The 21,429-nt window shown below is 47.7% G+C and overlaps 2 protein-coding genes across 12 annotated transcripts in view; one reads left to right on the top strand and one right to left on the bottom strand.

The window, feature by feature from the left end:
• LOC103639150 (uncharacterized) overlaps window positions 1-16,867 on the bottom strand; it is a 32,486-nt gene extending 15,619 nt beyond the window's left edge. For 4 of the 11 annotated variants that reach the window (XR_004852794.1, XR_002264830.2, XR_004852793.1 and 1 more), the window contains exons 1-23: window positions 16,226-16,585; window positions 15,981-16,143; window positions 15,708-15,895; window positions 14,972-15,088; window positions 14,775-14,906; window positions 14,306-14,489; window positions 13,942-14,116; window positions 12,947-13,068; window positions 12,757-12,848; window positions 12,431-12,467; window positions 12,117-12,165; window positions 11,025-11,173; window positions 10,814-10,884; window positions 10,557-10,727; window positions 10,384-10,452; window positions 8,669-8,770; window positions 8,492-8,581; window positions 7,652-7,727; window positions 7,481-7,583; window positions 7,315-7,390; window positions 7,008-7,187; window positions 6,469-6,591; window positions 6,310-6,393 (exon numbers count right to left, since the gene is read on the bottom strand). Coding sequence is in view for 7 of the 11 variants with exons in the window: in XM_020543945.2 (XP_020399534.1) it covers window positions 6,310-6,393; window positions 6,469-6,591; window positions 7,008-7,187; window positions 7,315-7,390; window positions 7,481-7,583; window positions 7,652-7,727; window positions 8,492-8,581; window positions 8,669-8,770; window positions 10,384-10,452; window positions 10,557-10,727; window positions 10,814-10,884; window positions 11,025-11,173; window positions 12,117-12,165; window positions 12,431-12,467; window positions 12,757-12,848; window positions 12,947-13,068; window positions 13,942-14,116; window positions 14,306-14,489; window positions 14,775-14,906; window positions 14,972-15,088; window positions 15,708-15,895; window positions 15,981-16,143; window positions 16,226-16,390 (2,718 nt within the window). In the remaining 4 variants the exon portion in view is untranslated. Of the gene's footprint in view, window positions 1-6,309; window positions 6,394-6,468; window positions 6,592-7,007; window positions 7,188-7,314; window positions 7,391-7,480; window positions 7,584-7,651; window positions 7,728-8,491; window positions 8,582-8,668; window positions 8,771-10,383; window positions 10,453-10,556; window positions 10,728-10,813; window positions 10,885-11,024; window positions 11,174-12,116; window positions 12,166-12,430; window positions 12,468-12,756; window positions 12,849-12,946; window positions 13,069-13,941; window positions 14,117-14,305; window positions 14,490-14,774; window positions 14,907-14,971; window positions 15,089-15,707; window positions 15,896-15,980; window positions 16,144-16,225 lie in introns of all 11 variants that reach the window. The other 7 variants (XM_008661941.2, XM_020543945.2, XM_020543946.3 and 4 more) reach the window with 7 other exon arrangements.
• On the top strand, window positions 16,842-18,311 carry LOC100193136 (uncharacterized). The gene is given in 1 exon segment (NM_001138295.1): window positions 16,842-18,311. A coding segment is annotated over 1 exon segment (552 nt). The 5' UTR covers window positions 16,842-17,058; the 3' UTR covers window positions 17,611-18,311.
• The last annotated feature ends 3,118 nt before the right edge of the window (window positions 18,312-21,429 follow it).

Below are 21,429 nucleotides of genomic sequence, written 5' to 3'. Positions count from 1 at the left end.
TGAGCGCAGTGAGATGGGGCTCCCGCGGAGTGTGCATATGCAGGCACACCTGCTGGACGGCGTAGGCGATGTCGGGCCCGGAGAACGTGAGGTACTGGAGCGCGCCGGTGAGGCTCCGGTATGACGTCGCGTCGGCGACCGGAGGCCCGTCGTCCTCAGAGAGCTTCGCCTGAGTGTCGACAGGCGTGGAGCAGGGCTTGCAGTCAGACATGCCAGCCCGCTCCAGGATGTCGATGGCGTACTGGCGCTGGTGGAGGAAGAGACCCTGAGGCCGACGTTCGGCGGTGATGCCGAGGAAGTGGTGGAGGGGCCCCAGGTCCATCATCGCGAACTCCCGCTGAAGGGCGACGATCGTGCGGTGAAGGAGGTCGGCGGTGGATGCCGTGAGCACAATGTCGTCGACGTAGAGCAGGAGGTAGACGGTGTCGTCGCCGCGCCGGTAGATGAACAGGGACGTGTCCGACTTGGCCTCGACGAAGCCGACGGAGGCCAGGTAGGAGGCGAAGCGACTGTACCAAGCCCGTGGCGCCTGCTTGAGGCCGTACAGGGACCGGTTCAGCCGGCAAACCAGGTCCGGACGGTCAGCGTCGACGAAGCCAGTGGGCTGGCTGCAGTAGACAGTCTCCGTCAGAGTGCCATGGAGGAAGGCATTCTTGACATCGAGCTGATGGATCGCCCAGTCGCGGGAGAGGACGGCGCGAACAGTGGCGAACTTGACGACAGGGCTGAAGATCTCGTCGTAGTCCACTCCGGGGCGCTGGGTGAAGCCCCGAAGGACCCAACGGGCCTTGTAGCGGTCGAGGGAGCCGTCCGAGGTCAGCTTGTGGCGAAATAGCCACTTGCCGGTGACCACGTTGGTGCCTGGTGGACGCGGTACCAGGTCCCAGGTGTGGTTGGCCAAGAGGGCCGCGTACTCCTCCTCCATAGCGCGACGCCAATGTGGGTCGGCGAGGGCAGTGCGAACGGAGGAGGGTACCGGGGAAGCGTCGGGTGGAGTGCTGGTCGTAGCGGCTGCCAGGATGAGCCGGTCAACGGGGCGGAGAACGCCAGCAGCGCGCCGAGTCACCATCGGGTGGACGTGCCCGGGGTCGCGATGGATGGCGACCGGGTGGTATACGGACGACTCGGAGTGAGCCGCCGGAACGTCGGGAGCGGCTGGTGGGGCCGGCTCACGGCGGTGATAGACGACGGCGGGGTCGGCGAATCGGGCCGCGCTCGTCGACGGGCCCGAGTCGGGGGGGCGCCGAGGTAGTGGCGTGGCCGCTGCGATGGTAGACGAGGGCGGGGTTGGCGAATCGAGCCGGAGTCGACGGGGCCGCGCGTGGCGCAGGCAGGATCGTCGGGGCCGCGCGTGGCGCAGGCGGGGTCGACGGGGCCGCGCGTGGCGCAGGCAGGACCGACGGGGCCGCGCGTGGCGCAGGCGTGGTCGACGGGGCCGCGCGTGGCGCAGGCGGTGTCGACGGGGTCGCGCATGTCGCGGAAGAGGTCGTGGGTGCCGCACGAGGAGCAGGTAACGGCGCAAGACGGGGAGCCGAAGGTGGGGGAGGAATCGGATCGGACTCGAGGAGGGAGTCAAGGTCGGTGGGTGGGGTGGAGCCAGCAAGGGGAAACACATCTTCGTCAAAGATGACATGACGAGAGATGATGATGCGGTGGGAGGTGAGGTCCAGACACCGGTATCCCTTGTGGTCAGGGGAGTAGCCAAGGAATAGACAGCGGGTGGAGCGAGGAGAAAGCTTATGTGGAGCGGTAGCGGAAGTGTTAGGGTAGCAGGCACAGCCGAACACGCGAAGGTGGTCATAGGAAGGGGTTGTGCCGTATAGGGCGAAGTGGGGGGTAGGGTGGCGAACCGCCTTCGAGGGAAGACGGTTGAGGAGGTGGGTGGCAGTGTGCAGGGCCTCTGCCCAGTAGCTGGCAGGGAGAGACGCCTGGAAGAGGAGGCAGCGGAGCATATTAGTGGTGGTTCGGATCATGCGTTCGGCTCGGCCGTTCTGTGCAGAAGTGTAGGGGCACGAGAGACGCAACTGGACGCCATGAGTGAGGAAGAAGGAGCGAGAGGCGTGGTTATCAAACTCGCGGCCATTGTCACACTGCAGAGCACGGACCGGGCGACGAAATTGAGTGGATACCCAGGTGAAGAAGTGTGTGAGGGTGGTGAATGTGTCCGACTTCAATCGAAGCGGGAAGGTCCAGAGAAAATGGGAAAAATCATCCAAAATCACCAAATAATATTTATAGCTAGAAAGACTGAGTACAGGGGAGGTCCAAAGATCACAATGAACCAGGTCAAAAGCCTGCTCAGCCCGAGAAGAAGAAGTAGTAAATGGGAGACGAGTATGTCGGCCTAACTGACAAGCATGACAGAGACCCTCAAAATGTCCCCTACTACATGAAAGATCTAGACTGCTGGTAATCTGGGTCATGACGTCGGGTCCAGGATGGCCGAGACGTCGATGCCATGTGGTGGAGGAGGTGGTGGAGACCAGGGCAGGAGGTGGAGACACGCCGGCGGTGGAGGGCTGGAGCGTGTAGAGTGGCCCCGAGCTGTCACAGCGGGCGAGAAGGGTCCTGGTGGCCAGATCCTTCACAGAAAAACCAGAGGGGTCAAACTCAATGGAACAGGAGTTGTCAGTGGTGAATCGACGAACAGAAAGAAGGTTGTGAGTGATGTGGGGAGCTACGAGAACATCGTTGAGGTAAAACGGCCCAGGGAGAACCGAGGCACCTACTGAGGTGACTGGCAGAGTGGAACCGTTTCCAACGACGATCGAGGATGGGTGTGAGGGGAGGGGGGGATGAGAGCGAGAGAGCGTGCCTGCCGTGGGAGTGGTGTGGTACGAGGCACCGGAGTCGATCACCCAGTTGGAGGAGGGCGGGGTCATCGCCATGGTGCTGAATGCAGCAGCGAGGGAGGCGCTGTCCCAACCACCGGCCGGCGGGGACCAAGGCGTCGAGGTGTGGGTCCCCGGGGGCAGGAGCGCGGGCGGAGCCTGGGGCACGACGGGAACACCATAAGGAGGTGCGCCGTAGTGAGGTGTAGTCAGGAGGGCTGGCGCCGGAGGACGAGGGGTACTCGGTGCCTGGCCCGGCCACATGGCGATGGTCCCGGTCCAGGGGTTGTAGAATGACGGCCACGCGTGGCCGCCACCCCGGCCGGAGGGACCACCACGAGGAGCCGCCGCTCCCACGGCCGCCCTTGCGGGAGCGACGACCCCCGTCGGTCGTGGAAGTCGGACGAGGGGCCGCCGGGACGGCAGGTGGAGGGCGGGTGGGAGCCCCAGTCGACGGAGGACGGGTGTCCTGGCCCCCTGAAGGCGGCTGACCACTGGTAGGAGCGCTGTAGAGGGCCGAGCCAGGAGTGGGTGCCTCATTCGCCATGGTGAGCTCCTCGAGGAGAAGCTCGTTACGCACGGCGTGGAAGGTGGGGAAGGGCACGCTCCTCTTAATGAGAGCCTTCAGGTGGCCGTAGCGGGGGCTGAGGCCACGCAGGAGGTTCAGCACCAGGGTACGATCGGCAACTGGCTCGCCGAGATCGCGGAGAGAGTCAGCCAGGCCCTTCATCTAGCGGCAGTATTCTCCCACGGAGAGGTCCCCCTGAGAGAACAGGTGGAACTGGGCGTCGAGGTGGAGCGCCCGTGCATCCCGATTCCCGAGGAACTGGTCCTCGAGAGCGAGCCACGCCTGGCGTGCAGTGTCCGCCTGATCGCGGATGATGTCCTGCAGCTCAACGGTGATGGTGTCGTGGAGCCACGAGAGGACAACGCTGTCCATGAGGCACCAGGAGCGAGGCGGTGGATCGTCGTGGTCGACGAGGACATGATCGTCGAGGACGAACCGCCGCAGCGTGAGAAGAACCTGTCCTCGCCACCGGGAGTAGTGGGGAGACGCCGGATCCAACACCACGGACACGAGGGCCCGGATGTTGTGCAGGCCGGCGGCTTGAGCGTGGAGAGCGGCGATGAGGTCGGCGTCGAGGTCAGAGGTGTGGGGGTCCTCTGGGGGCTCCGCATCGGCGAGTTTCGGGCGGCCGAGGAGACGCTGCGTGGTGGCCATCTGGGTGGTCAGAGCAGCGCCCAGGGCACGCTCACGCTCCAGGGCGAGGGAGGCAGCGCGCTCGCGCTCCCGCGAGGCCGTCACAGCGGCCTGGATCGTGGCGAGGGTGTCGACGAGCGAGGGGTCGGTGGTGGGGAGTGTGGAGGGTGCGACACGATGGCTCCAGGTGGGTGAAGCGAAGGCGGGGAAGCCCGGCGGGGAGGTGCGACGCAGGGGCAGCGGGGAGGAGGCGTGGAGCGGCCCGAGGCCGGTGATGTAAGGGGCCCCTCCATGGGCGGGCTCGCTGCCGATCGCAGCGGGGGCGATGGGGCCGGTGGCGGCAGTGGTGTTGGCGTCCATGGCGGCGGCGGAAGGAGGGAGTTGCAGGGAGGAGGGGCGCAGCCGGGCCTGAGGGCCTGGCGGCGGTGCCAGGTGCGGTGAGGACGGGCGCCGGTCCCCGGGAGAAGGCCGGCGGCGCCGGCGGCGGGGGCTGGAGGTCGGCGGCGGCGGCCGCGCAGGGGCAGAGGCCCAGTGCGCGACGTGCGCGCAGGGGAGGGGCGACGGGAGGCGCTCCCTGGGCGCGACGGGCGCGCAGGAGAGGGGCGACGGGAGGGGCGCCGGGGAGGAGGGGCCGGCGGCCAAGGGAGGGAGGTGGCCGGCGGCGCTACAGTGGAGGGAAAAACCCCCTGGCGGCTGCGCAGGGGAGAAGATGCCCCTGGCGGCTGGCAGGAAACAGAGAACTAAACCTAGACTGAAGATACCATGTTAGAATAGGAACCCATACCCTAAACAGGGGTTGGGAGTGATATTAATAGAGTGAGTAACTGGGCCAGGCCCATTACACAGGGGTATAACGGTCATTACAAGGGGAATAACACAAACCCTAGACGGGTAGTCTAACAATAAGGATAGTTAGAGATAAGATTAGATGATTAGTTGAGATTATTTAGAAGATTAGTTGAGATTATCTAGGAAGGTTATCAGTTAGTAGTTTGTTGAGAGTTTTTAGGAGAGTTTTAAGGAGATAAGGATCTCTAGCTAGATAGGGCGGTCATCCGGCCTATTTATGTAATCAATGGATGAGAAATAAAGCAGGCAAGAATTAGAAGGGAGAAACCCTCCTCTTGCTCGGCCGTGGGCAGAGGCCCCCGGCCGACGTTCCTGCCCATCTATACCCCTCTCTAATCCCTCACCGATCTAGCGACCATAACATTTGGTATCGGCTAGCTTGGGTTTCAATCTGATCCCATGGCTTCTGCTGCCAATTTCGCGGTGTCATCCTGGCAACCGGCGTCCCCATCTCCATGGACTGCGCCGCATGTCACCTTCGTCACGCCGTCCTGGCAACCGACGTCCCCATCTCCATGGGCTGCGCCGTATGCCACCTTCGTCATGCCATCCTGGCAACCGGCGTCCCCATCTCCATGGGCATCGCCTGCCAATTTTGTCACCACATCCAGGACACCGACGTGCCCATCTCCAGAGACAACGCCAAATTTCGTCACATCATCTTCGTTGACGGCGTCTCCGTCCCCATGGGCGACGCCATTAGGGGCAGCCACGGCTCAGCAATCACGAGCTCCATCAATGGGGGACTTGTGGACCAACATAAGGGTTGATCTCGCAAAGATGCAAGCCACGCTCCAGAAGGTTGAGCAAGGGCTGATGCAAATCAAGGTAGCAGTGCAACATGAGCAACACCAGCTGGTGTTGTCCGCACGGCTCCAGACGTCGGCGGTTGTGGGCATACAAGTTGCTGCTCGTGGCTTCCTTGCACGACGGAGAGTGCGGGAGATGCACCGGCAGATGCTCGAGGCAACCTTGGTGACGGTTGACCTCGGCACACGGGGGCGCGACCTCGCCCTGTCGGACGGCCATCAGCAGCGGCGTCGGGCCGCTATCTCCAAGTGCGAGCAAGGTACGTGTCCCGCGGGTGACGAACTTCAACTCTACGACAGTGGCGGTAAGGAAGGCACTCCCCTCGTCATCGGCAAGGGCCCACATTCCGCTACCGGCCGCCACGAGGGCGCCTCCGCTGGTTATTGTTACGACCTATTCCAGGTGCCCGTCCATGTGCTCCCCTTTCGTCTAGATGGCGTTCATGGGATCCAGGTGGCTGCACACGTGCAAGTCAAATGTGCAAGTCAAATACTAAAGTATCCAAACATAGCTGTAAGTGGTTTCTCTGTATCGCGACTTTCTTTAGACCTTGGTTCTTATTTCTTCTTAATATAATGAGGCGCAATTCTCCTGTGCATTTCGAGAAAAAAAACTTACCTCGTCCACAAAAATTACACTTGGAGCAATTTTACTTGCCAGTGAAAACACAGCTTTCACAAATTTTTCTCCTTCACCAAGCCACTGGAAAATAGGTTATTTAGATGCTATAATGCAGATACTGCCTAAAAAACAGAGGCTTATCCAATCGATAAGTACCTTTGAAGAGATGCTTGACATCGATATGTTTATGAAATTAGCACCAGCCTCAGTTGCCACAGCCTTAGCCAGCATTGTCTTCCCCGTACCAGGTGGGCCAAAAAGTAAAATTCCTTTACATGGCTGGTATAGAATAGAATACAAACAATAGAAGTTAGCTTTCTATCAGCTAAAGGTAGTGTTCCATTGCTGGCCTAGCATTTAAACAACAAAAATATTGCTATCATAAGAACATTCCCCCCGTAATCCAAAAACAGAAAAGAATCAGTGGTAAGTAACATGCTAAAAAATGCATTTGCTATTTTTTCAGTCAAATTTCATATAAGGCAGACTTTATTAGGCTCATCTGATGCATACTAAAATGGTTGTCCTCCACAAGATACTACAATAGTGTGTGTGTGCCATGGTCAGTTTCACCTCATTTAGCATGAATTGGACAATTCAATCCAACAAGATGAAAAAGTAGTGAAGTATATGGAAGCATTATTAGAAAAACACATTCATAAGTTGTCCTCAGTTGAAATATAAAGAATGCCTACCTTCATAAGTTGTCCTCGGTTGAAAAGTTCGGGTCTTTGCAAAGGAAGCATCACCAACTCCTTCAGAGTATCTTTGACACTTTCTAAAGCTCCAATGTCCTCAAAGGTAACACCAATTTCATGTGGAGGGGTGACATCAGCAAGAAGGCTCTTTTCAAATTCGTTTTCAGTAGCAATATCCTGACATTATTAGAGAAAACAGTAAGCTCTATGCAGTAAAACAATTTCCAAAACTCCAAAATATCAACATATAGACTGAGCTGGATTAACAGGCTTGAGTCATTATATAACAAAATAAAATGAGTACCTTAAGTGATTTCCTTTTGGTGCTGCTCTTCGAGCCAGACTGGATACTTTTCAACATGTCAACGCCATGCTTAAGACTGCAATGGTAAATAGTGGAACAATAAGCATTTCTGTTGAGAAGTAATCTTACAGAAAAAATTGATGAAGCACTAGACTAGATCTGAAACCTTCCGCTGGATAGAGCAAACTGCACACTACCCAAAGGGGGGTCTGGATTTGTACAGTTCTTAAGTTGATGGCTCAAAGCAAAACCAATTATTTTATCAATACCTGAAAAATGACAAATGGTATCAATGACACTGGATATCTTACAAAAAATGAATATGAATGGCACTCACACTCATTTGTAAGAATGCGATCCGTGACCAATATCGCTTCAGGGTCAGTGCATTCCAATCCAAGCCTTGTTAGAAACTGAAAAAACAATGAAGATGTAAATCCTATGCAGTCACAAGACCAAGATGCAACATGCAACCATAATCAAGCTAAGATGCAACAATACCCTTCAATTATGCACTTCCAATAGCAAATTTCTCAGTTCAGATATCATTAAGTCAAATTCCTCTAGTTCTAAATGGAATTTCTAAAGCTTGTAGAAGTACAACAAATCAACCAATAAAAAAGTTGTATGCATTTGACTCACAAAACAAGAAGATAACCGTTATGCATGACTCACAAATTAAGAAATAAAAATAAATGTAATGCATTTAACTAATCAAAGTATTCCTTCCAGTCAATAATAAACTTGACTATCGTTATTTGCTGTCTTCAGGGTGTGATTTTGACTATTTACTTTTAGAATATATCTGCAAAATCTAATAAAATGATGAGGTTACAGAAGTATATCTATAATAAATTGATCAGGTGATTGAAGTACTATTCAAAACAGATCTACACATGATTCATGTTTGCAACAAAATATTTTGGAGGTTACTGAATGTCCAAATTTAGTAAGTTTGGACCCAACCTTATCCGAAAAAAATCAAAGTATTTGTGACCAAAGAGAGTAAAGCTCACAGATTCACCATATCACAGTACACAATATTAACTAGAAGAAAGAGTTATGCATCGACTAGAACAGTCATGTAAGTACTTACTCGAATTCACTAATAATAACAGATAATTCATACATAGTAAATATAAGCAGTGTGTTTTAGGCTTTTCGCGCTAATACTTACAGAGCGTATTTTTGAAATGTTTGCATTTCCTTTAAGGACTTCAATATCTCGGTTTAACATCTGGTTCCACCGTGAAAGCTCCATTTCAGCCTGCAACATTTGTCCCAGGTATATTAAATTGAATGTCAGAGGAGCTACTCTAAAATAATCATCTTGGAACTACTCCAAACAACATACTTGTGGTGCCTCAAGTGTCACTTTATTCGGGAAAAGTTTGATCAAATGCTTCATTATTGCCTTTGATGTTTCTTTATTATTATCATTTCCCCCATCAATGTCCTGCATTTCCATGCAATAGGTTACAACATGAAAAAGCACCAATAAAGTAGGAATTAGACAACATATTAGTGCAAATAACAAGACTGCACACGACCTTCAGTAGTATAATAATGTAAGTCACAGTGGAAGACAAATTGAGACACAAGAATGTAAACCCTAAGCTAGGAATGCAAAAATAGATATCTGGGCATGACATTAAAGAAATTGTATGTAGTTTTCTGCGTGTATAAGCTAGCACTTAGGGGCATTTGGACCATTCCCTGGCAGCCAGCTTGCCGGCCAGGCAACGATCTCAGCCCCAGCGACCAATTCCTGGGCTGTAGGCCCTTTTTTGGTGGTAGTTTCTTTGGAGTTGTATTGGACTCCTTTCTTTACTTTCGTTTTTGGCCACCATAAGGTGGTCTCATGTTTTTCTTGTATTGGACCATTTTGGACACTTTCTTACCTTCTTAATATAATGATGTGCACCTCTCCTGCGCGTTCGAGAAAAAAATTTGACCACACAATACTGCATATACAAGCTATAATTGCTCATAAGATCTGTAACGGTGGCACTGTAGCACGCCCTCATGTTGTTTAGATAAGGATAGACTAGTTTGGGATAAGATTAGAATTAGAGATAAGATTAGATCTAGTGCTTAGGGGTCAAGTAACTCTCTCTACATAAGGAGAGGGATTGTATCAATTGAAGATAAGCAAGAGATTAGAAGGAAATCCCTTCTCTCTTGTCGGCCGTGGGCAAAGTCCTGCGCGACCGGCCTCCCCAGCGCGGCAGCGCCCATAACCCTAGCTGTCGCCCACTAACCCTCGGCCCTCGCAGCCATCTGCCGCAGTGCCGCTCATAACAAAATCATTAACCAAATTGGTAGGAGTACACAGTCCATCAGAAACCTTGCAAAATACTCCCTCCGTTCTAATTTATAATTCGTTTGACTTTTTAACCCCAGGTTTGACCGGCTCATCTTATTCAAAAAAAAAATCATAATTGTTATCAATTTTTACTGTGATATTGTTTAGCATATAATATACTTTAAGTATAACTTTGAATTTTTCATTTCTCGCAAAAAAATGAATAAGACGAGCCAGTCGAAATTGGTAGAAAAAAGTCAAACAAAATATAAATTGGTACGGAGGGAGTATAAGGCTCTGTTTGCTAGAGCTTCAGCTGGCTCCAGCTTTGGCTTCTTCGCACACTGTAGAGATGATCTTTCAAAATGAACAAAGAGCTGGCAAACGGGCAAACCAATTATTTTTTGCTTCAGCGGCTCCAGCTCCTCCGTGCATTACAGCAAGGAGCCACCAGCGCCTGACTCAGCCGTTTGAAACCACATCAAACGGTGCATAATAACAAAACTAATGAAATACTCCTCTGGTAACAAGTATTTAATTTTTGAATAAAATCTGGTCAAAGTTTTTGAAATTTTGACTATCTAAACTTTTTTGGACATGTAAGTATGAAAATTGTAAATACTTGTATAATGTCACAAATTTATTGGGGCGTGCTGGATTTTATAAATATTTGAAACAACATGCCCTGTCCCAAACATCCAAGTATTTTTTTTACCAAAGGGAATACAATGTATAAGCTTCATATTCAATATAATTAAGGATACCTGTAATGTGAGGCCAAGTATAGCTTGGCTGTACCGGAACTTCGAAAGAAAAGGAGAACTAACATTTGCCTGCACGTAGAAATAAAACTTTATTAGGTAAAAGTGATAAGTAAACAAGACAATATTGTATGGAACATCTTTAGTCTAGTGTCATCTAATTTGCAAAACGGTACCTTCTCTTTGCGATTGTCAGGCTGGATTTGAGATCCAATTATAAAAGCGCCAGCTGGAAAATGTTTTAGCTTGCTCTTCAGACCATGATAGGAATCATTATTCCCACAAATTTTCTCTGTGTCCTTCAGAAAAAGGATTAAAGGGCCATGCCGAATTTCTTCAGAGATAAACTGTATAGCACAGCACAGTAAGTGTAAGGAAAGCAAAATAGCATATTTCCAAATCCTAGAAAAAATAAAATACAACTGTTAATTACCTCAACTATCACATCAAATGGATGTTTGAACGTAACCTCCCATCCTGGAATGTCGGGGCATAAAGAATCAACTGAAACAGCAACAGGTAGGAACATTACCCAAACAATTGAAGTGTGACCATCGCCATGAAATAATTGAGCGCAGTGCATCATAAGTAGCATCATGTAATTTGTTTTCATGAGAACTTGCTAGACATCAGAATGTACTAACCAGAACAGAACAAACCATGATCAACTTCACAATTGCCTCCAAGATTGTTTCCTCCCAGAATTTTTTTATCAAACCTTACACCAACCTTTGATGATCTGTTTTCTTCAAAAGGAAGAAATATTTCACCCTGTGAACCAAAATCTGGAGGGCTGCAGGTTGAACAATTTAACAAAAGCAGATATTAATACATCAACATAGTTGTAAGATGAACAACAATCTCTATTTGATTTCAGTAACAAAATAACACATATCTTTGCCAACAAGACAAACACAAGTCATAGGTCGGACTACTACAGCTCTATTCGGCCGCTTGGCTGCCCGGCTTCTGAGCTTTTACTTTTTTTAAAGCCGCAAGACATCCCAAACACCACACTCCTCGAGCACATTCAGAACCAGCGCTTCTCTCGTTTTATTGTGAAACCAGATTAAGCTGAGAAGCTAGCCACCCCACCCACCCACCCCCAACACACAACTTCACAAGGCTTTTCCCCTTCGCCCACAAGTGCTACCCTCCTGTTGCCTTTTCCTTCATCTGTCCAGCTCACTTCTCCCTCCTCTCCCACTTCACTGTTAGGCTACCACCAGAGAAAATGAGCTCCAATGCTCGAGGGAGATGTGTCCCTTCGCACTAAGCCTCTCCTCCTCACATGTTGCACACCACCATTGGCATCCACTCCCTCGCCACCAGCTGGCCAGCCCCCTGCCGGTTGAGCCCCGCCAAGATTCCCCCAATCACCAAGCTGCATTCCGCAAGGCCCGGCTCTACGAGTCAAATATCCCTGCAAGCACAGTAGCTTGCAGGGATTTGTGGTTGTAGAAGATGGGTCTGGAATCTGAATGGATGGGATGACAAGACGAGCCCACTTACAAAGAACTATTGCACAAAGGTGGAAGCCCCAAAACCTAGTTTTTTTGTGCAGCAACTTTCTAAAAACGGCTTCTCCACGCTGCTAGGAAAAAAACTGTGCCAAACAAGGCTTAAATCGGATAAAATGCCAAACGTTTTTCTTTTGCTTGACAATAAAATTTAAATTCAGGCAATATCATTAAAAAAGATGACTTATTAAATTCAGTCTAAAATGCAAGTTGTACCTCTGTCCATCAAGGATAATGCCTGAGCCAATATACCTCACTCTATCACCTGAATAGATAATAACAATAAAACAATTTATTTAGACAACATTACAGAATATTAGAACCTTATCCATGCGCCCTGCTAGGCTAGTTTGTGGGCAAACACATGAATGAGTTTGATCTGCTCTTTCCTACATTTGCCCCTGGTAATGGTCAGTGTTGTGGATAAATGCAAGCCCACTAGGAATGCATTAAAACGGAAAAGAAGATGACCAAAATTCTGAACTAAAATTCAACTAAACATGAAAATCACATAGTTTCCACATTCATACCCTTTTTGTATGATTCTGATTCCTTGGAAGTTTGCCCCTGAACAACAAAATATAAATGAGTACCAAGTACCAGCAAATAAACAGAGAACTCATAAAGTGCACAGTCAAAGCAGGGTTTTTTCTTTTCCAACATAGTACAGAGTAAGATGACAAGACCATCAGTATAGATAGAATAATAAGATGAAAAGCAGGTACAGAATGATAAGATAAAGAGAGTACAGTCATGTCACGAACTCATGATGTTAAGCCATAGATTTGGAAACATCGTAGTTATGATTGTCACAATTAGAACGAAGAAGAATAAACATAATAGCTCATGATCTTACACCAAACAGCATGGAAGAATCTATAGTGAGCAATCTAGCACCAAAATACTTTGCAAGGGCCTTCACCAGATATTCTTGATACATATCAGTTCCTGGAAAAGATAAATTACCACCGCTTAATAAAAAAACAGAAACAATTATTGCGAGTTTCAAATAAAGCTAAATAAAGTACAGGTTTACACATGTATACCTGTTGGGCCAGATAGCAGCACTCGTTGACTAAGAGAAGATATATCTTTTGTAAACTTGAAGTAGTTCTTGCAATGTAAATGTACAAATGCTGCTGACATTAGAGCATGTTTGGTATGCTCACTGTAGGGATAATAATAGAAAACAATTATTAACAAGCGCAGATTCATCAATCGAACTTAAATACTGGAAAACAGTCCTAGAATGTGAGCAGTAAAGTTTAAAAATTTCGACCATATACCAAAGTATTTAGATTTCTAGCATAAGGACAATATCATAGATTTATCATAAAAATAATTCGACATTGCTGTGATTTTGACAATTTTCAATCATATGTAATTTAGCAGGTGCTAGAAGACTTCGTCTACATCTTAAATCCTAAATAACAAAGTAAATCAGGCCAAAGACAGTAAACGACTACTTGTCTACTGCAATGATTAAATGATAAGCAATTAAGCAGTATCAGAATGTTGTTTAGTACAACTATTATTTTGAGCATTACACTTGCATTTTTCTGAAGACTAGAGGAATTCAAATAAGCTCTGTGCACAATGAAATAATAGTTTACAAAATGTTTCAAGAATTGGAATACAGGATAGGGAAAGCCAATTGTGTAAAATTGACTCCAACCATGAGTTGTGTAAGATATTTGTTCAACAGCCAATAACAAATGATCAATATCCTGAAGAGAAAAGCAAAAAAAACTACTATCTACTCACTGCATTTCATAGTCCCAAACAGATTATCATTAGACTTTTTTAGAAATCTTATAGATCATGCAATCTTGAGGTACAGACATACAAATGTATGCAAGATTAAAACATGAGTGCTGAATGAGCAAGCATTGTGTCAAGAGCTTAAATTATGGTGTATAGATGACACATGGTTCAACTTAATGCACCTATGTGGAAGAAATAGTATCATGTCTCCTGGCCAAACAAGTTTCAGTAAATCACAAATAACATAATCTAATGAGACAGCAGAATGTACGTGTACCTTAGATAATATGGGCAACTATCAAATGACTCAGAGATGTCACTCACATCAACCGTTGCATTAATCAAATCCTCCTTTAGTAGCTGACACCGACCAGATGATATATTATCTTCAGAGATAAACTGGCTCCGGCCCTCCGTCGTTTTACATATATTAAGTGGGTCTGCTGATAGACCTGCAACAGTGTGTACATAATAAATGGTAAACCAATTGCGAACAAAAAATATTGTGCATCAAGCACTGAAGAATATTTGGGGGGAGACGTTATGTCCGTACTATCATATAAACAGCTGTGAATTCAGAACTCTGGAACTAAGAAGCAATAGTTTACAAAGAAACAACGATGACAAATATGAAGTCTCACCACAAGACAACAATGAACACCGACCTCTTCCAAAGAGAAAGGATGAGGCTTTGCGCCCTTTAGATGACACATGATCCTGAATATCATTGAAATGTGAGTGTTGCCCCAGCTGGATACTACTGCAAGTGCAAGTGGAAGATAACACTGAAGTGCTTGATTTCTCCTCATGAAGTTGCTCAAATATCTACAATCACATTAAGGATCTTCAATGCCAAATGTTACTTCTCTGACCATCGTTACATTATATTTATTACAAACAGATTTAATAAAAATCATGTTTCATTTGTGTTTAGCCGGTTAGGCCGAAACATAAAAGTAAGATGATCCCTTCATTTTAGAATATGAAGTTTAGGACAGGGTAATTAGTTCCTTTTTAATTATTTAACCTGTCATAACGTCATATATTTAAAAACAAAAACATGGGAGTATTCATCATTAGATAAAAGCAATAGGCAATAGAAAAGGATACATAAGCATGCCTCACTGGTGAACAGAAGATAATTTCATCTCCTCCATTTAAGGTAACCTTGGCAGCCTTGTCCAAAGATTTCCCGTTTACACGAACAACTTTGGATTCAAAGATTTCAAGGAGTGCACCTCGCTAATACAAAACGTAAGAATAAAAGAAGATCAAATGCAGGGAATAAGCAAACATAACTTAAGTACCTTAGCTTGCTTCAGTCTACAAACAGATGAGGCAGTGGATGATTCATCCAGTCTGAAATCATGATGCGCTCCATGACCAATTGTGAAAATCGCACCGTAAATAGAAAGGGTAGGGTGCTGTTGAAAAACAGTACAGCAGATGATGAATCATTGGTATATGATAAAATGTCCAGTCATTTTAGTTGCTCCAAAGAGCAATAATGAAGTTAGTTAACTCACTGAAGGGCACCTTAAATCCTACTTTTATACAGTAGCATATGCATAAAAGCGATAACAATGGAAGTATGGAACATTGAAGTTTCCCAACAAATGCAGCCAAACGTCCCAACAAATGCAGCCAAACGTCGCATCAAATACAGCCTATCAAATAAAGAAAAAATGAAACACAACACATCTTAATAACCTTGGCATTGAGATGGAACTATATATAAATTATTTTTCCACGAATAGAAGGTAAATAGAAAGGCTATATTGCAATGGAATGGGGTCGGATGGTGCTTTCTTCTTTATGGTTACAGGAGTCCAGGCAGATACAGAATAGGTAACGTTCAAGGTACTATTGCATATTCCCGGTTTATGATATGACGTTTTATATAGTATTTCTATAGTAATTACACAGAACAATTAGCATGTGCCATGTAGTTCTTGGTGATTAAGGTGTCATCCAAAACACGAGAGATCATGGGTGAGTTCTACTGATTGAAAGAGAAGTTAAAGGACATAAGAGAAGTCCCACCATGGAATGTTGTGAAATTAGTCTGCACCAGGGCTCCTGACGCCTGCTGGTGCCTGCAGCCGGCTTATTCAATAACACAGCCAACCTATCCTTGCTTCTCTTTATCTTCTCCGATATATCCTCCGACAAATCCATGACTCTCTTCATCTTCGCCGATAAATCTTTATCATTAGTCCCCTGCTTATGACCTATACCAACAAGGGAACTCATCAAACCCTAAGGCCCCAACCAAAACCGAAAGAACACCTTAGGCACATCGGACAAGGCTCATACCGGCCGGATTGGACTGAGCCTCCTTGGACTTCAAGAAGGCCTCCAGCTTGTCCATGGCGCCGGTCCTGGCCTGCAGCCCAGCCGTGTTGGGCAGTGGACCCGCAACAGCGCCGGCAGCCGGCGCCACCGACGGCTTCGCGGTATCCGACTCCGTGCACCCAACCTACCACCAGCAACCAGATCAAAACCAGAGACATGAAAGCGCGACGTGCCCACGTGAATGGCGAATGGAAGAAGATCCGGACCTTCGCGCGCTTCGGGGGCTGCGACGACGCGACATCGTCACCCGCTCCAAGACCCGCCGGCGCGTCCTCCGCGGGCTCCAGCGCTGGCGATGCCAGCGAGCCCTTCTCCTCCTCCACCACCGCCGCCGAGCGCTTCGCCGCGGCGCTTCGCCGCGTCTCCACCATCTCGCGCCAGCGGCGACGGCGACGCCAGAACACGAGAGAGAGGCGAAGAGGAAGGCGAAAGGAAGCGAAGAATACAAAACCGAAGGATTCGTTGGATTAGTAATGCATTAGCAGGGGAGACGGAATAAGGCGACCGCCAATCGCACGGCAGCGGCGCGACAGGTTAGACTGTGTTGTCCAGTCGTAAACTATACTAAAATATGTTCTGTGGGAAAACAAAATCCGTTTCTCTCTCAGCCTTTTCTTTTCCACGTATCAAACTCTCCCTTGCACGGCGGACGGCGGTAGATATTTTTGCTTGTGCTCATCCACTCATCGCTACCATCCGATATTTTTGCCGTACGCAGGTTCTTCGAGCGGCGCCTGAGCTCATCTTCTTCCTTATCCCCGCCGCTCCTCTGCTCAGGATTTTTCTCTCGTCATCCCGCGTGGACATTTGCTATGGGCCCAGCTCGCCGGTTGCCACCGCTCAGCTTCAGAAATATCCCGCCGTCGTTCGGTGGTATTTATCTCCCCAGCTCGCTCGCTCCTGGCCTTCCCCTGCCGGCGCGCCTATTCCCTGGCCGAAGCCACCTAGTCTCAGGTCCGGTCAGCCGGCTCAGTTTTTTTTTTCCAGTACCGCGCGTCGTGCTTCCCCTTCCAGCCGACCGAAGCTCCCAGCTCCAGTCATGGCGCGTCCGGTTCCCTCTCCCATGGCTCCCTGTCCGACCGGCCGAGATCCCTCCATGGCCGCGAGCTCAGCCCCTGCTCTGCTCTCGCTGCCGAGTTCCTCTGCGCGTCTTCTCTCCCTGCTGGCGCACTCAAATTCCTGTGCTCGCCGGAGCTCTCCCTGCCGTGCGGCTACAGCTCCTGCGCCCGGCCAAGTTTCCCTGCGCGCCGCAGTTCGCCCAGCCCCTCTGCTCGCCGAGCTCTATCCGCTCCCCATGGCTGAGCTTCCTGCGCGTGCTGCCATATCCCTGCACCAGCGCCGTAGCTCCCTCTGTCCAGCAGCTTCTCTCTCCTGGAGTTTCTTTGTGTTCTGCTCAGACCTTGCTCCATTCCCTCGCCGGCCGGTCGCGCGCCCTGGTCGGATTCCCTGCGCGCCGCGTGAGCTCGCCGGCGTGCTCCCCATCCGGCCATGGTGCCCTGCGCCGGTCGAGTTTCTCTCTGCCGCGCGCAGCTCGCCCAATCCTCTCTGCTCGTTCCGTCGTCGAAGCTTTTGGATGCGCGCGCCCAGCTGACCTTCCTGTGTCGCGCGCGCGAATTTTTATCGCTTGGTCTTAATTCCCGTCGCGTCGTCGACCTCGCCAAATGCTTTCGTCGTTTGGCCCTGTGTCGTTAGGCTCGTTGACCGTGTTCGCTACCGCGTGCACTTATTCCTAATGCGCATCGCACAGTAGTTGGGTCTCATGCTCGTGTGGTTTTGTCGATATTCTCTACCGGCAGACCTCGTCATCGACCATGTTCAAGTAATTGTTTGGCTCCTCGTATCCCGCTTATTCGATAAAACACTCAAATCTATAGACTGTCAACGTACTGCTGCCATACGCGGCTGTCTCTGTCACTTGCGTCAGCTCGCCAAACCTACAGCTTTATATATGTTACTCTCTCGTATCGTCGTCGAGCTTGCCGAACCTCGTTCTTCCCTGCTCGATCTCGTCGAACCCCAAATCCCGGACGTTAGGCAAAAATAAGCGAGGTCCCTGTGCATCGCTTATCAAGTGCTCGATCGGAGACTTCAATCGAAGGTTGTCGTTGATCCATGCGTCATCAAGAATCCCAAGAGTCGGGTGAAGACGGAGTCCAATATCGTGATATTCTCCAAGTGCTCGACACCAGAGCTGAATCAGAATCCTTGCCGTGTTCGCGGATAGCGCGTCAGATTTAGAATGGTAAGCCGATTCAAAATTTCCGTTAGCTTGATTATTAAAGTAGTTCGATGAATGTGATATGCTTATTTTCATGATTTTGAAGCAGTTGCGTCGCGGTAGGATTAAATATATGTGAAGCACGATGAAGTTAGGAATGCGAAAGATAGATCAAATAGAATTATTGGTCTCAATAAATGTTAGTAATTTAGCCTGCGTATATTGTGATGATCGATTTAGATAAATCGGTAAATCAAGTAATTGAGATACATAGTTAAAGAGTTAATAAAAAGCTATGAAATAAAAATAGATTTTCTAGTGTAATATGTCAATTTGGTTAATGGATGTAGTCGATGTTCAGCTATGATATCTATGGTGCTTAATGATTGGTTTTAAAGTATTTCATCCTTTTTTAGTGTAGATTATCTATATTATACTTGTTATACTTGTGTTCATATATGTGCATCGTGCATCTTATGAGGTACGATAAATAATCACGTGATGCGAAAGACGAGCCAAGTCGACCCCAAGCGCGGGCTAACCCGTAGGATGACGTTGATGGACGGAACCGAAGATGGATAATCTGGCAAATGTCAAGACAGAAGATGATCGCCAAGTGGACATCGTCTAACAACACTAACCTAGTGTTACTCCAGACAAGCCCCAGTGCATTTGTCCCTTCCTTGTGTTTTAAATGCTTTTTCACCTTATCTGATGCATTAGGTGATAGGAGTTGCGTGATAAACAATTGATGCATTACCATTCCTTGGAAACTCCTTAATCCCGGTTTTATAAAAAGAACTGATAATGCGTAGCCCTGCTTAGAAACTCAAAAATCATTTGTTTTCAAAAAGAATGATTGTGGAACATTGGTTATGGGCCTTTCGTTTCAAAAATCAAAGCAAACTTATGGTGATGATTCTACTTCGGCCAGAGTGGGTTCATCATTCGGAAAAGAGTACCCCTGCCGGGTACCAAAAATGGGAAAATGGTTTGAATAAATGTAGACCAAACGCTGAGCAGACAAGGTTGCCCGTCTGTGTCGATTAAGGACCGTACCGATTGTTGGTCTGCTGATCTAGGACCCTTTATCTGGCCACATACCTCGTCATGGGTAAGTCTGAACCCGGCTATTCCATACATAAAGAGACAATCGCGCACTGGGAGTTGAGAGATGGCGAGAGTGGCACGTATCCTCCTGGCAAAGGACCGCCTAAAAGGGGTGGTGTGCTCTCGGGTGGCGTGGACCTGTTCATGTGGTGGAGGATCCGTGGGAATAGTAGACATGTGCAAAAGAGTTAAGAGAAGTATATGTCGTGTGGTTGGAGATCCCCAGCTGGGTATTAATCGATTCGGATCGCCAAACTTCTCGGATATGAAGACTGGATCTTCGACCCTCATCGTAGATAACAAGCAAAACAAAAGTTGGATTTTAAAAGAAAGCTAGTGTAGGACAAGTGAATGCTCTACATTAGGCAAATCTAGATTCAGGAAAAGTACTTAACTTGTGATGTAAATTTTTGGCTTAAGGATCCACTTATAGTAAGTTGTTCTGCAAAACAGAGTCTTTGATTATTGATAAGTCATACCTTGACTCCCTCTAGCCAGCATACCCTTGAGAGTCTTTTCTTAGTCGGGTAAGTCTTGCTGAGTAATTCCGTACTCAGGGTTTTATTCCCTGTTGTTTTTCAGGTTGTAGTTTTGTGCTGCTGATGATGGTGTTAAGTGTCGGTGGGCTCGGCCTTCTTATAAGTCTAAGTAACCCTTCTAAACTTCTTATTGAGGATTGTCCCTGAGCTAGCATATATTTCAAACTTATAAATAATTTATAACATTTCAAAGTTATCACTTTGAACCACTTTTGTAACCACTCCGATCATATATAATGTAAACTTGATGTAACTTGTAAAATTTGGTAATAAGATTTCCGCTGCAAAAAAATGTTAGTGTGTGATTTGTGTTACTTAATCTTGCGATCTTGGTTGTAAGTGGTTTATCCGAGGTCCTTGGGACACTCGGACGGATCCTGTTAAGTTATCTGGTGCACATGTATAGTTGTCTGAGGTCTTTGAGACAAGGACAGGTGCATGTGGGCCCAATAACTTGGGAGGTTCTTTTAAACTTAAAGTAGAATGAGATGAAAATATATTTGTTATGAAAAATTATTCAGTGTTCACCTCGGCTCGGCTCGCCTCGTGTGACTCGCATCCAAACACTATAGATAATATGGCTGCCTACTTCCATCGTTTCTTGTACGTCCAACCAAACACAACCTAAGAATGTACCGTGGGCGTCTAGCGCTACCACGACTACACCCCTCGCTCCCTCTAACTGTATGATCATCTCCCCAACCCTACGTCCATCTATTTACACTGCATGGCAATCTTCTCATATCTCCCCCACCCTAGGTCCGCCCTACAAACCTTACCATGTCGCCCCGAGTTCATCCCTCCCATCCCTCACCTCTACCGACGCCAGGCCTCGGTCGCGCGGTTGGCTGTAGCATAGGTGGTGAGGCACTGTCGCTCCTCCACGCTGGAATGTCGCGCGCACGGGGAGCACGACTTCTCACTCGTCCAACCGCTCGCCCGCCATCCATGTCCAAGGCCGGTCCTGACATTTCGGGGGCCCTAAGCAAAAAAATATATAGAGGCCCTGTATAACTATATATATATATAATCTACATATCTACTAAACATATATCAGTACAGAAATTACATATAACTTCCTGTAATATAGAATATTACACATTATTGTTTATAAAATAACATTGGCTGAAATAATAAAAACTTACTTGCCACTTCTCATCTTATAAAATTTCTTCTAACTTTTTTTGATACAAAATCATCGATTATACTATTGATATCGATGTCATCCAATAGCTTCTTCTCGATGCATAAAGTCATCAAACCATTCAACCTTTCTTGACTCATTGATGATCTTAAATAATTCTTCAGTAACTTTAATTTTGAGAAGCTTCTTTCAACAAATACAACAGTAACAAAAAAATAATAATATTCTATAAGCAACAGAGGCATTAGGATAACAATCCACATCTCTGATATGCTCAAAAATCTCCATATATAGCAGACAATGAACTGTTAGGCAAAGTAAACTTTAGAATATTCAATTCAGAAATCAAATCATTTAACTCAACATCACATGAACCATCATGAGAGAAAGTGTTTGCAA

The sequence above is a fragment of the Zea mays genome, chromosome 9, assembly GCF_902167145.1.
Source record: "Zea mays cultivar B73 chromosome 9, Zm-B73-REFERENCE-NAM-5.0, whole genome shotgun sequence".
In the NCBI taxonomy this organism is placed as follows: Eukaryota; Viridiplantae; Streptophyta; class Magnoliopsida; order Poales; family Poaceae; genus Zea; species Zea mays.
Note: the sequence above shows the minus strand (reverse complement) of the source record. Positions and strands in the feature narration are given on the sequence as shown.